Genomic DNA, 12,110 nt, shown 5'->3' on the forward strand with positions numbered 1-12,110 from the left:
AAAAGTCAATGGTAAAACAGGAAATAAATTTTGTACAAAGTTTTAGATTAAACAAGAATTTACCAAAAATTCTTATAACAAAGTATCTACTACTTAGGCAATAACTCATGGCAACGTAGAGTGAGGAACAATTACAATTTACATGTTCATACACACAGGTAACAAAAACATAATCATGACAAAATATAACTCATAGTCTAGGCTTATTATCTAGAAGAGAAACAAAACAGGAAATTTTAGTTTCAAATCCGACAGTGAAGAGATGAGATCTATTTCCAATCTAAACACAGCTTTTGAATTTGAGAAGACTTGACATGCAAGTCAAGTGATCAAATAATTAATTTAAGCTTGGTATGATTGTAAAGCACACAATGTGGTAAAGTCAATTCTTCAGTCTTAAGAAAAGCATTTCGGTAAATACTAAATGATGGTTAAGAATAGAACCATTATCACAAAAGGTAAATAGGCAGTCAATCACTGTCATCACTGGGAAAGAAAGTAAGGATTAGGCCACAAAAAGATGTTAATGGTAATGATGTGTACAGCAATGAGAAAGGGAAAAATAAAGACTTACGCATCAATTGCTTCTCTCAAAAATTTAACAATAGTTTCTTTACGGCTTTGTGTTTTGAATTCAACTGTAACTGGGTAATATTGGTCCTTGTTGTTGGCAACCCATCCTGAATACTAGAAAATAATTAACATTAGGGAAATGTTAAGCTTTGCTTGAGAGAAAGCAGAGAGCAATTACCGTCGAGGTATTTTTGTACAAAGTCTGGCCATCTTGTTCGAAATGAGTATACTTCTGAAGCAGAGCTTTGCCGTCAATTCTCCAAATTGCTGGCGTCCTTGAGGCATGAAAATCTGGCTTGGGGACCACAAAAGCCCCAGACTGAAAGTAGACAAGGGATTAGAAAATTAGTAGAATTGTAATAGTATGGAGGAGAAGACATTACATCAAAACGTTTCCATACAGTGAATTCTTTGGAAATTTTGGAGGCAGAATCGTTTTGTTTTTTGGATGTGCTTTCATTTGGTGACCGTTTTGATTTCACTTTCCCTTCAGATACTTCTTCGATTTTGGATGCTGTCTGAAGACTTGATTTTTTTTTAGCAGGTAGAAAACGTTTTCTGACATTCTTACTCTTGGATGACTTCTCTTCCATAAAATCATCATCACTCTCCAGGTTTTCATCCTCATCACTGGTAGTTATTATTTCAACAAGCTTTGGTCTTTTGCCTTGAAGTCTTGTCGATGATCTCCGTCTAGGCTAAGAAAAAGAAACTACAATCAAAACTTGCACTTTAAGAGTGTTTTTCTTATTTACTATGGTATTACATTTTTTAATAAATGTTCACTTACTTCTGATCCTTCTGATGGACAGTTTTCATCTTTGGTTTTATTCTTTGATGTCTTGTCTTCCCTTAAAACAATGATGTCAGGTTCATCATCTTCCTCATTAAGAGGATTAGCAATCTCTTCAGAACTGTTGCTGGTGTTGCCGCTTCCCTTATCAACAGCAACCTGACCGTTTGTTTTATTATTATCTAAATCAACACTACCCTCCTGATTTTTGATCTGTCCATCACATGTGTCTTCACCCTCCAAGCCTCCGACTTTTTGAGTTTTCTTCATTTTAATAACCGTCGACTAGATCAATAAAACTTAGGCAATGCATGCAATGCATGTCAAATCAAATTGAATACTCAGTACTCGGTAATTTCAGTAGAAAGATGGGGTTAGGACGTTTGGAGTCAATCGAATCACTCTTCGATTTGTGCCCCGCAAGAGAGGAACGTTTCGAAGTTTACTACAAGGCACTAGGTGACGATACGGACATAACCTTTTCTTTGCCGAAAAGTCTGAACTTATTACGCTTGACATTTTGTTTTACTAATTTATTTTCACTCTATCAGTTTAAGAATGGCAACGAAAACAAAGACAACCGAAAAGAATGGCTCTAATGGTGCTAGTACCATTAAACAGCCAGCACTCGAATCGGTGTGGGTTAGAGCATTCAAATCTGAGTCTGAGTGGCCCGACAAGGTATGTTTACCACGTAATAATGACCCTTAAATTTTACTGACATTAATATTCGTACATTCGTGGATCGGTTTTCAGAGAAATTGTCTCAAATGCCTTCTTGAGCTTCTCACTCTCTTATATTTTCACCATGAACATTGATGTTCTGAATCCATAATTAGTTCATTGTCTAACATTTCAAACTGTTCATTTTTCAGGAGGAGTTCTTAGATGTTATCTATTGGGCTCGACAGTTCCTTGGTATTGCTGTTGGTATTTTATGGGGGCTCATCCCTCTTAAAGGTTTTGTTGCTTTACTCCTGTAAGTTGAATGTTGTTCTGCCTGAGAGAGTGTCTCACTTTCAATTATGTTTATATCTTATTCATTAATTAATAATTAATAAATGTTCTTAATCTTTCCCAGATTTGCTTTGGTGAATGCTGGTATTGTCTACATGTACTGCACTAGCTTTCAGAAGGTTGACGAGGAAGAGTATGGAGGAGCATGGGAGCTAACGAAAGAAGGATTTATGACTTCGTTTGCAGGTTTTCTGGTAAGCCTCCTTGCTGACGGAGCATAATAATAATTATCTTGGTCATAATTAATTTTACATCTGTGCTACAGGTCACATGGATCATTTTCTACACCGGTCTTCATTCAGAAGGCTTTAGAAAAGATTTATAGTGGTAGAAGGTCGGGGGAAATCTGCCAACCAAAGAAGAGTCAGGTACAAAGTGCATCTCTGAAATTATTCTCCTTTTTTTGAATATACTTATCTACTAAGAGTGTTTACTACATGCTCAAACTGTTAAGTTAAAACTCATATTGAGTCCTTTTGTAAAGAGCTGATCACTGTCCCACTCATTTTGTGTACTGTGGTACTGACTGTGTCATATATTTGTTTGTACTGTCTACGTTCACTCATATCATATGATTTCTTTTGCCCTCATTGCATGAAAGGTGATGATATTGTGTAATACTGTAGTTACTGTTTGTAGAATTGCGTTTGTGTTACCGTAGTTTGTGGTCTACAAGTAACTAGAAATTTCTTTGTATCTGTATATTTTGTATATCTACTTTGCAAGAGTCTAATTGCAGTTTAGTTGTGGGCATGTACCATTTCAGGATGGGATAAAGTAAAGGAGGTGAAAAGAAATTTCACAGTATTTATTATAACTTTGCGTAGGTTATATTTTAAAGGAGAAATAATTGTTGGTCAGCAATTGAATCACTCAAAATTATTACTACCACTCAAATTTTAATGGATTTCATTCTATTTCTTTCTTTACTTCATACTTGCCAACCTGAAAGGGCTTGTGTTTTTGTGGTTTCCCTGAATTTTGACAATTACAGCCAAGAGATTTGTCATATTGGTGGATATGGTAATCTATCCACACTCCTATTTATACTGTTGCATTTTCAATTTTTTTAATATTTCATGTTATGTTCTATATAAATTGTTTAAAGTTAAGTATGGTTAACCATACATGGATGAAAGACTGCTACTCAGTCCAAAATTTGTACAATATTTGTATAAAATTTTATTCACATCTATCTATGTGGTTTTTTGGTAATTGGGTTCCTACACATTGAAACATGTATGCGTTCAGTCTTCTGTTTTCGCACCCTTTAGTAATTTCAAGTGGTTCAAAGCTTGCTTGATCCGACACCTGCTCTGTGTTGGTCTTTGAAGGCTTTTACTGCATACCGGGCTGTTCCTGGGGCCGCCGTGATGCCGTAGCCGCCATGCCCGTAGTTGTGCACAATCTGAGGCCGAGAGGTCAAGAGAGGTCAAAATTTGTCAACTTTAAGGTGCAGCAGTCACGAAGGTAAGGCTTACGGTGAGCTTGTCCTCGCGCTGAGCCTTGTCGGCCTCGACGCGGACGGGACAGCGGTAGGGCCGCAGGCCGACCCACTGGCGCTGCACGCGGGCGGCCTGTAGGCTGGGCACCGCGCGGACGGCGCGCTCCCAGATGCTGGCGCTCTCGTACGGGTCCACCTCCAGGCTGGAGTTGCCGAGCCACCGCGACCCACCCACTGTCACCTACGGCGCCCAAGAGAAAAGCTGTGTTCAGGAAAGAGGGTCGACGAGCAGCCGACCATACCAGCCCCAGTGTAGCACCTGGTTGCGGTTGGGAAAGATGTACGTGTCCCGGTCAAAGCATGTGAATGTCTTGATCCACGGCGCCGTCACCTGTGGGCCCCCAAAAGAAGTCTTCAACTCTGCCGTTCTTTGCTCTAGTTTTCCTAGTTGTCCCACGGCCTCACCTTGTAGACCTGGCCGCGCAGGGGGATGACGGTGTAGTCGCCGCACAGCTTGGCCGCGCCGAGCCCCGTGCAGTTGAAGACCACGTCGAAGTCCTCCGACAGGTCGTCGAGTCGCGTCACGCAGCGACGCTGGATCTTGCCGCCAGCAGCCTGAATCCTGCTCAGCGCGGAGAGGAACGAGTCCAAGCGCTCTAGGATTTATGAACCACTTAACGGCAACTGGGCGAGTCCCACCTGTTAAGCGCCCAGGGCAGGAAGTAGCGGCACTCCACGAGCAGGGTGCTGGCGAACGAGCCGAAGCGCGCGCCGCCCGGGAGCAGCTGCAGCTCCTCGTCGGTGGCGTCGCGGTACTCGGGGCACACGCCCTCCATCAGAGGGTTCCACACCTTCCCGCGGCTCTCGTTGGAGAAGAAGTACCCTGTGAGCTCCCCCACCCCAGCCGCGCGCCCCTGGTCCGACCAGCACACGGAATTGTACCAGTCGAACGAGTCACGAATCCATTGTCTGGAGACAACCCACAAATACAAACGGATAAAATGTGTGCCATGCACCGGGTGTGTCTTTGCATGCGCTCTTTGCGGGTGTGCCTACCCCCTTTACCCTCATAGCGCGTGCCCCCTGTGGCCTCAACGAGCTTGTAATCCCGCAAACTGCGCCCATGTGCAAAGAAACGCCCAGTACATGCCTATCCTTAGGGATCGTCCAGAAAGCACGCATGTTGGTTCTGATTCATTCGGCAAGCTACGGGAGCTCGTCTCGGCGCCTGTGAGACTCGGGGTAGGCCACCATACAGTACACGCATGCACTGCAGACATGATGTTGCCTACCTATCAGGCGCTTCAGGGTCTTGCACGCACATACTGACTTGCCAGTTGCGAATGACAAGTGTGTTTTCTGGGTGATCCCTAATGATTGGCCATTTTCCTTAGACGGGGAAAGGTCGTGGAAGGGAAAGGTCCAGGAAGTCTCCTCCATTCCTCTTCGTCTTCCCTTCCCTTATCGCTTGGGCCAATGGGCAATTTGGGCCAGACACCACTCAACAGCAGTTGCATTACTTTACTATTACTTTGTAACGTCGAACGAGGGGCCCGCGAAGTAGGTGGACGGGAAGAAGAAGCCTGCCGCGCCGTCGCCTGTCGTCTCTTCGTTGAACTTGTCGGCCAGGATGGTGACGTCCAGCGAGGCGCCCAGTTCCCGCTGCAGCTCCAGCGCCGTGTTGAGGCCCACCACGCCCGCGCCCACCACGCACGCCCTCATCCTGCTCTCGTCACCTTTCGTGCGCGATGCTTACAGCGGCTGGACCTGCACACTGTCGGAAACGACCGCAACGTCCAATGCCGAGATGGGGTGCTTCTTCACAGGAGTTATCTCATGGCCTAAGCGCCGACATACCAACTCCGCGCTTGTTCGCCACGACGCAGTAAGACTGTCGCTGCTCAGGAGGCGAGACGCCGAGAGACTCTCACTCCCGTATGCACGACGCGTCCCCGCCGATGCCGACCGCTGACCGCCGCTGACTGCTGGTGTCACCATGGTGTCACTGGCCACAGAGGGGCTCGTCGTAAACCGCTGACCGCCTCCCCTTCCGCAGGTTGGCAGCACGCGGCGGACGGGCTTAAATGACGCATACAAATAAATAACTAGATGAAAATTTTATTTACACAATTACATCAAAGTTAATATATAGGAAACCCAAGCGCTTGGCTTTCCAGCAGGTATCTTGCGTTTGTCCTTATGTTCTATGTTTATTTAAAAATCGACGAATTTGTTTGAACACAAGAGCGGAAGGTGTTACTCGACCCGGTAAAATGTGGCAGCATTGTTTGATTTAAAATTATCTGTTTGAATTTTTTTTTAAAGGGGAAAGGCACAAAATTTAACATTTATATAATTGGCTCATTATTTTCTTTGCTGGTATTCGTTTATTATTCCTCATAATCAATTCACTAGTTAATAAACAACTGCAAAACAACAGAAAACAACAATTCTTTCTCTTAAGTACACAAAATCAATCTGGAACATGTATTATACATTTACAATTAATAAAAGTAAGAATGAAGATAGAATTATTGTCTCCCCCATAAATCAAGTTAAAAACTAATTCTGAGTCCCAACCTTTTGTTTATTATTCCTCAAATAGTCCTTATTCCTTGAAGGCACATTTCTTTTGAAAACATTCCCCACAACAAAATGGATTGATCCTGATCAAGATATGTAAAACCTTATCACAGTAAAGCCTAAAACAGAGGCACCAAGCATGAGTAAATAAAGCTGCCCCCACAGCAAAAAGTAATCTCCACACTTTTTGATGAATACATCTTCACAAATTAGTTTCAATATCATGGAATGAAGCTAAGATCACAATCTTAATGTGCATCATCACAGGTAAAGAAATAAAACAGTAAAAATCCCAGTCTTTGAAACTTAATTAAAAATAACCTGATAAATATAACTTTACGGCAAAAATAGGGAATATCATTTCTAAGTGAAATATCTTGTCATTAACCATATAGCATCACAGAAATATCAAAGAGGAATAACAAAACTTAATATTCATGTTGAAAATTATACATACACTGTGTGCATGCACTGTCTACACACACTTGCAGTCTCACTCAGCATAAAAATCTAACAGAACGTAAACAGATTGGTTCGTAATAAAAACAACTTCATGGTTAATAGTTAAAATTTCTCTAAATTCATAGTTCAACACACATACAGTTTCTTGAAAATATTGTGAGTATAATCAAACCATCATTAATTAATTTCCCTAATAGGAAATTCAATTTAAAAATCTATATATCCTACAATAGAGATACTGGAAGTAATACTTTTTATGAATTTGACCCAGTCTACTTTACACACACAAACTCCTCTACATCTCAAACCCAGCATGTGTAATAAATTACTTTTTCCGAAATAGACTGGGTAGACCTGGCTGATTTGTCACGTTTTTAGGCTGAAACATCTTGCTCATTCGCTGTCTCATGTCCTCCACACCTTGATTCATATTTGCTGTTGCCGATGCAAGACTTCGGCTTGTTCGTCTGTTGAATGATTGCAATAAATCAATTACTAATAAAGGTGTAAATGCAGCATGAGACTGTAAAATGTACTTACCTCTCCTCTTGACGAAAAGGGGAAGCATCAGACCTTGATTCAACTTCCCTAATCATTGCCAAAATTGTTTCCCGGTGAACTGGTTGCAGTTGTTGACTGATCTGTTCCAAATATCTACATGACAAATATAGAAAAGTTTAATTTTGATAGAATCTGTTTTGATTAATACAGCCCTTTGATGTCAACGGCAAGAAATTATCGCTAATGCAAAAGAGAGATACATATGGATATATAGAAGACACTTTCTCTTACCGTAATCCTGGAAGAACAGCAGTCGTCAATATAGATGCTGGGAAGGGGATGTAAACAGCAGCAGAGAAAGCCTCTGTTAAGGCTACAGCCAAGTCCAGGCGTCTAGTGAGATTTTGAAGCTGAGAAGCATAAGCAGCTAATGCTGCAAGCTGGGGCATAATAACTGTAGGAATGAAACAGAATATATTAGATAACAATATAGGTATACTAGATACAAGATCCATACAACACATGACAGATAAAATTATACAAGACCTGCAAAACTAGTAACTAACCATCATCTCTGAATGAAGTATCACAAGATGATACAACCTGACCAAGCGTACACACAATCTGAAGGAGGAGTGGATGACTATCTCTGGTAACCGGATCAGATAATAAACTTTGCAACTGAAAGCAAATTTTCTCTTTCACCTAGTAGAGGCACAAGAGAAAAATGAATTATGGCTTTAAACTGTAACGTTTATTAGTTTGTTTGTTTTTTAAATTTAAAACTACCTACATTTGATGCTTACCTCTTTTGTGGATGTGCTTACTATTAGCTTTCCAAATGTTGGTATTGCAGCGGCTTTTACAGACCTATAATTTGGAGTATAGAATAAACAAAATAAAGAAATAAAATTTCTTTTAACTAAAGAGCGATTATAAAAAAAAAATATTCTGACAAAACTCATTGCATAAAACTACATAACAATAATAGATATAAAAAAAACTCTTACACATCCGGATCACTTGCAAGAGTGACCAAAGCAGGAGCTACTCTGGCTGAAATTAGTGTTTCCGGCACTAATCCTATGACAGCAGCAAACAAAGTAGCAGTTGAACACCGCACAAGAGCTCGTTGCGAAACTACTCCTGAAATTTAAAGGAATGTCCACATCAAACTGCACGTAAGAAATCAAAAATAATTTTTTCTCTAGTTACCTTCCCATAAAGTTGCTATAACTGCTTCATGAACATTCTCTTTTTTGGAACCACAGATGGCAGATATTGCAGCTTGCAAACCGTCAATGGGAACACTTCCAAACTGATTTGGTGCATTTGAAGAACACAAAGGTAGAGCCATCAAAAATCTCCGCAAAGTGCTGCGCAATTCTTCTGTGTCAGATTCTGACTGCAAAAAAAAAATATTTTTTTTAAATGTCTGAGGTCATGATTAGAAACTACCTAAATAGATACTTGAACTATACTGTACCTGTCCACTTGCTACAACACCAGCTAGGTATACAACAAGAACAGATAGAGATGGCCATGCAGACTTCTGATTGGATCCTGCTACTTCAACAAGAGTTTGCTCAATTTCTTGAAGCTTTGACACAAAAACTGGTTTAACCTGCCCACCAAAGACAACAGTTCGATAATATCTCAAAAGCTCTTTTAGAACTTTTTAAAAAACATTGGGGTTATAGTCTACCTGTTTAGATACAAAAATAGGTCCAAATCCAGAACACATATAACGGAAAAAGCTAACAAAAGCATTTAGCAGTTCTTCTTGAGAAATAGTTACATTACAAAGGACTTCAATTAGTGCTGGAAGCCTGCAAAATGGTTAAATAAGAATATGAATCATGAACTTACATATAAAAGCTCCATTTACTGATCATGCTTCAGTACAGGTATTTATACCAACATTTTATCAGAGATCCACAACAGCTCAGGCCAAGAAGATGATGGATCCAAGTCTTTCAGAGTGGCATCAAAAGCAGCTATTATCTGCCCGACAGTAATGCTACCGTGGTGAAAAATCAAAGGGTTGGAAAGACCCCGGCATAAATCAGAGAAGCCAATTCCTGAGGAACAAATTAAAATGATAAAATTACTTTACAATCCAGAAAAAAAAGGAAATCCTAACTGAATAAAAACAAGGGAGAAAGAAACACAAATTAATTTTGCACTAAAGTGGTACTTGTTTTTTACACAGTCCCTGTTACACTCTGTGCTGTTTAGTAAGGACGAGTGGTTTACTCAGTGCCATATATTTGTAAAAGTCTACATAGGTAATAGTAAGAGCGGGGCGGGGGGGAATGAGGCCTGTACACTGAACAGAGCCATAGGGTGGCCGGCTCAGTGGCCGGGGGACTGAAGGGGACTGAAAACCCTCAAGATTTTTGTCAAGAGTTCTCAAGATAATACTAATAAATGAGAAAAAAGTTAATTGTTGAAATAGACAGCAAGGTTCCTAATTTTTCCTATGTTTGTAGTAGCTCTTGCGTCTTCTGAGATTAAAATGTCCACCAATAAGCTAGTTTACAAACTTAGGATAAATATCTGAAAAATTTGTAAAGAGTTCTCAAAATGATACAATTAAACCTGAAAAAAAGTTCATTGTGTTAATTGGGACCAGTGTTTCTGCTGTACAATGACACTACTATCATGTCTGGAGGAGTTGTGTGTTCTGAGATGAAACACAGGACAGTTGAGAGGTTACACTGCACTGAGAACAATACTCGTTCTGTCTACCATCAAGTAGGTGTTGGTAGGATGCTCAAGAGTGAATAACAACAACAAAAAGTTAAAATATTGCCCACATACTTGACTGCGGTGCTGGAAGGTCAGGTGAGATTCTAGCAATAACTGATCCAACATTTGCAACGGACAACACTAGATATGGCAAAATTGCTGTAAAGGCTGCAGTGGCATTTAAAGCTGCTTGAAAAGTTTGACCAGGAGAAGTTGAGATGGCTGATGGACTTCGTGGCGAATCAATGGGCTTCACCTGTATTGACAGAATGAATCACATAAGTTGTGAAAATGCTCTCTGTGAAGCAGAATGGCTATGAGTAATAGGCAGACCTGAAGTTGTAGAGAGAGCTGATTCATCAGTCTAATTAAAAGACTTGACTGGAACCGTCCACTAGTGAGTGCCCAATGTGCCACCACAGGAAGGAGAGTTTGGTTAAGGCACTGAATGACAGTAGATGATGGATCACTGATACATGATATGACAAGATCTTCACACTGAAAGATACAAAAGCAAATCTCGACATTTTTCCAAAGGAAAGAATCAAAGAATTATAATTTCTTTTGCCACTGCTATTACTACCTGAGAATACTTATCGCAGTCTGGACTCATTGCAGCAATCAATGCAGTTGACCGAACAACTGCAGCTCGAACTGTTTCCTCACGGTCTTCAGACAACATTTGTTGCAGCATTGAAAGCATTAAAGAGTTCCGAATGGCTCCCTGTACAAAATACATTTTTAAGAATATTCTTTGCCGACTTAATAATATCTTTAGGAGGAGACTGGATTCAACTAAAATTAATCACTTACAGTTACAAATGGAGCGAGAATTCCACATGCTTCAGCTACAAGTAGTCTGCGCTCAACATGTCTATGACTCATTTGCTCCCAACATTGCGGTAGAACTTCATTCTCCACTTGTACAGCTTCCATTCCTCGAGCAACACATAACAAACCTGTAAAAAATATACCATTAAAAATACATGAAAACAAAATTAATGCGACTTTCAGGGAAATAAAATAGAGGAGCCTACCAGCAAGAATGAGACACCGTTCCTCAATATCGGGACGCTTTTTCAGATTAAAGAGCTGATGTAAAAGGGAATCTCTCTCTTTCCCATCCACATTTAGCCTCACTAAAGCTACAAGTAGAGGTATCACTTCCTGAGAGGTTTAGAAATTCAGTTACTGAAATGTATCATTTTTGGTAAAGAATAGAGAAAAATAAAATAAATACAAACCTCTCTTTTGTTTAGAATAACACAGGGTAAGAGTTTAAGAACAGTCTTAGCAAAAATATCTATTAGTAATTTATCAGTAAGTCCAGTAGGACCTCTTAGCTCAGAGACCTTGTTTAGCATTTGTAAAATGTGCTGGTGGCTCTCAGGAAAATGTGAGGTATCCACAGTACAACTAGATAACACCTCCTGACAAAAAGCTGCCGATAAGGACCTACAAAAGATTTTTCTTTGGTGAAACAAAGAGCAAATAATAATAATAATCATAATAATTACTTAATACAATATCTCATGACACAGAGAGGAAAAGATAAATAGATGAAGTACTGTACAGTACCTTTCAAAGCCAATATGCAATGATTCTGAGTTTATAGTTGAGGGTAAACTTTTAGATTTACCCTGAGTAATGCCTTGACTAGCACTCAGGCTAACTGGAGTCCATTCTCCGTCTGTCATGCGCTCCTCATCTTCCATTATTAAACCTCTTGTGTCACTTGCTCCACATGCTGAACCAGAACCTGATCCTGACTGTGAATCAGATGTTGTAACTTTAACTGGGTCAGGAGTGGACATTGTAACTGAAGCCCAATCAATATCAGCTGATATTTGATCTTCCTCATTAATAGTTTGCTGTAATTCTATTGGAGAATAGAAATAGTATTATTATTTCATCAATCATATGCAAGATAGTAAAACATAACATACAAGCATGTCTCACAAATGCAGGGGCAGATTAAGGTCGGGG

General features: G+C 40.3%; 4 protein-coding genes across 5 annotated transcripts in view; 1 reads left to right on the top strand and 3 right to left on the bottom strand.

Moving 5' to 3' along the window:
* Nucleotides 1-40: 40 nt before the first annotated feature.
* Nucleotides 41-1,792, bottom strand: LOC113208562 (uncharacterized). Of its 2 annotated transcripts, none has more exons than XM_052270806.1 (5): nucleotides 1,364-1,792; nucleotides 975-1,271; nucleotides 752-892; nucleotides 575-680; nucleotides 41-486 (listed from the first exon to the last, which is right to left on the bottom strand). In XM_052270806.1, exons 1-4 carry the CDS (start codon nucleotides 1,634-1,636, stop codon nucleotides 591-593), a joined length of 801 nt encoding a protein of 266 aa, XP_052126766.1. In that variant the 5' UTR covers nucleotides 1,637-1,792; the 3' UTR covers nucleotides 41-486; nucleotides 575-590. The 2 variants fall into 2 exon arrangements, with proteins under 2 accessions (XP_052126766.1, XP_026281397.1); XM_026425612.2 differs by having other exon boundaries at nucleotides 575-687.
* A 10-nt stretch (nucleotides 1,793-1,802) lies between these two features.
* Nucleotides 1,803-3,578, top strand: LOC113208563 (respirasome Complex Assembly Factor 1). The gene is made up of 4 exons (XM_026425613.2): nucleotides 1,803-2,047; nucleotides 2,242-2,345; nucleotides 2,448-2,577; nucleotides 2,649-3,578. The coding sequence occupies exons 1-4, from the start codon at nucleotides 1,925-1,927 to the stop codon at nucleotides 2,706-2,708; spliced, it is 417 nt and encodes a 138-aa protein (XP_026281398.1). The 5' UTR covers nucleotides 1,803-1,924; the 3' UTR covers nucleotides 2,709-3,578.
* LOC113208561 (D-aspartate oxidase-like) lies at nucleotides 3,177-5,852 on the bottom strand. The gene is made up of 7 exons (XM_026425611.2): nucleotides 5,685-5,852; nucleotides 5,359-5,601; nucleotides 4,527-4,796; nucleotides 4,293-4,449; nucleotides 4,147-4,218; nucleotides 3,865-4,068; nucleotides 3,177-3,791 (listed from the first exon to the last, which is right to left on the bottom strand). Exons 2-7 carry the CDS (start codon nucleotides 5,547-5,549, stop codon nucleotides 3,672-3,674), a joined length of 1,014 nt encoding a protein of 337 aa, XP_026281396.1. The 5' UTR covers nucleotides 5,550-5,601; nucleotides 5,685-5,852; the 3' UTR covers nucleotides 3,177-3,671.
* A 339-nt stretch (nucleotides 5,853-6,191) lies between these two features.
* LOC113208567 (RAB11-binding protein RELCH) overlaps nucleotides 6,192-12,110 on the bottom strand; it is an 8,103-nt gene continuing 2,184 nt past the window's right edge. The window contains exons 7-23 of the mRNA XM_052270799.1: nucleotides 11,703-12,003; nucleotides 11,369-11,579; nucleotides 11,162-11,291; nucleotides 10,938-11,083; nucleotides 10,708-10,848; nucleotides 10,458-10,622; nucleotides 10,197-10,380; nucleotides 9,295-9,454; nucleotides 9,079-9,202; nucleotides 8,860-8,997; nucleotides 8,589-8,778; nucleotides 8,384-8,519; nucleotides 8,180-8,243; nucleotides 7,940-8,078; nucleotides 7,665-7,827; nucleotides 7,413-7,526; nucleotides 6,192-7,339 (exon numbers count right to left, since the gene is read on the bottom strand). Coding sequence (XP_052126759.1) covers nucleotides 7,198-7,339; nucleotides 7,413-7,526; nucleotides 7,665-7,827; nucleotides 7,940-8,078; nucleotides 8,180-8,243; nucleotides 8,384-8,519; nucleotides 8,589-8,778; nucleotides 8,860-8,997; nucleotides 9,079-9,202; nucleotides 9,295-9,454; nucleotides 10,197-10,380; nucleotides 10,458-10,622; nucleotides 10,708-10,848; nucleotides 10,938-11,083; nucleotides 11,162-11,291; nucleotides 11,369-11,579; nucleotides 11,703-12,003 — 2,648 coding nt within the window. The 3' untranslated portion in view covers nucleotides 6,192-7,197. The remainder of the gene's footprint in view (nucleotides 7,340-7,412; nucleotides 7,527-7,664; nucleotides 7,828-7,939; nucleotides 8,079-8,179; nucleotides 8,244-8,383; nucleotides 8,520-8,588; nucleotides 8,779-8,859; nucleotides 8,998-9,078; nucleotides 9,203-9,294; nucleotides 9,455-10,196; nucleotides 10,381-10,457; nucleotides 10,623-10,707; nucleotides 10,849-10,937; nucleotides 11,084-11,161; nucleotides 11,292-11,368; nucleotides 11,580-11,702; nucleotides 12,004-12,110) is intronic.

The sequence above is a fragment of the Frankliniella occidentalis genome, unplaced genomic scaffold, assembly GCF_000697945.3.
Source record: "Frankliniella occidentalis isolate FOCC.00 unplaced genomic scaffold, Focc_3.1 Scaffold139, whole genome shotgun sequence".
Classification (NCBI taxonomy): domain Eukaryota; kingdom Metazoa; phylum Arthropoda; class Insecta; order Thysanoptera; family Thripidae; genus Frankliniella; species Frankliniella occidentalis.

Excerpts from the sequence above, each read along its gene's own strand:
- LOC113208562 (XM_026425612.2), bottom strand. The coding sequence starts at position 1,636 with ATGAAGAAAACTCAAAAAGTCGGAGGCTTGGAGGGTGAAGACACATGT. Across the intron at positions 1,272-1,363 it reads GTCCATCAGAAGGATCAGAA|CCTAGACGGAGATCATCGAC; the intron begins GTAAGTGAACAT and ends TCTTTTTCTTAG. Across the intron at positions 893-974 it reads AAATTTCCAAAGAATTCACT|TCTGGGGCTTTTGTGGTCCC; the intron begins GTATGGAAACGT and ends GTCTACTTTCAG.
- LOC113208563 (XM_026425613.2), top strand. The coding sequence starts at position 1,925 with ATGGCAACGAAAACAAAGACAACCGAAAAGAATGGCTCTAATGGTGCT. Across the intron at positions 2,048-2,241 it reads AGTCTGAGTGGCCCGACAAG|GAGGAGTTCTTAGATGTTAT; the intron begins GTATGTTTACCA and ends TTCATTTTTCAG. Across the intron at positions 2,578-2,648 it reads CTTCGTTTGCAGGTTTTCTG|GTCACATGGATCATTTTCTA; the intron begins GTAAGCCTCCTT and ends TCTGTGCTACAG.
- LOC113208561 (XM_026425611.2), bottom strand. The coding sequence starts at position 5,549 with ATGAGGGCGTGCGTGGTGGGCGCGGGCGTGGTGGGCCTCAACACGGCG. Across the intron at positions 4,069-4,146 it reads TCTTTCCCAACCGCAACCAG|GTGACAGTGGGTGGGTCGCG; the intron begins GTGCTACACTGG and ends TGGGCGCCGTAG. Across the intron at positions 3,792-3,864 it reads AGCGCGAGGACAAGCTCACC|ATTGTGCACAACTACGGGCA; the intron begins GTAAGCCTTACC and ends TCTCGGCCTCAG.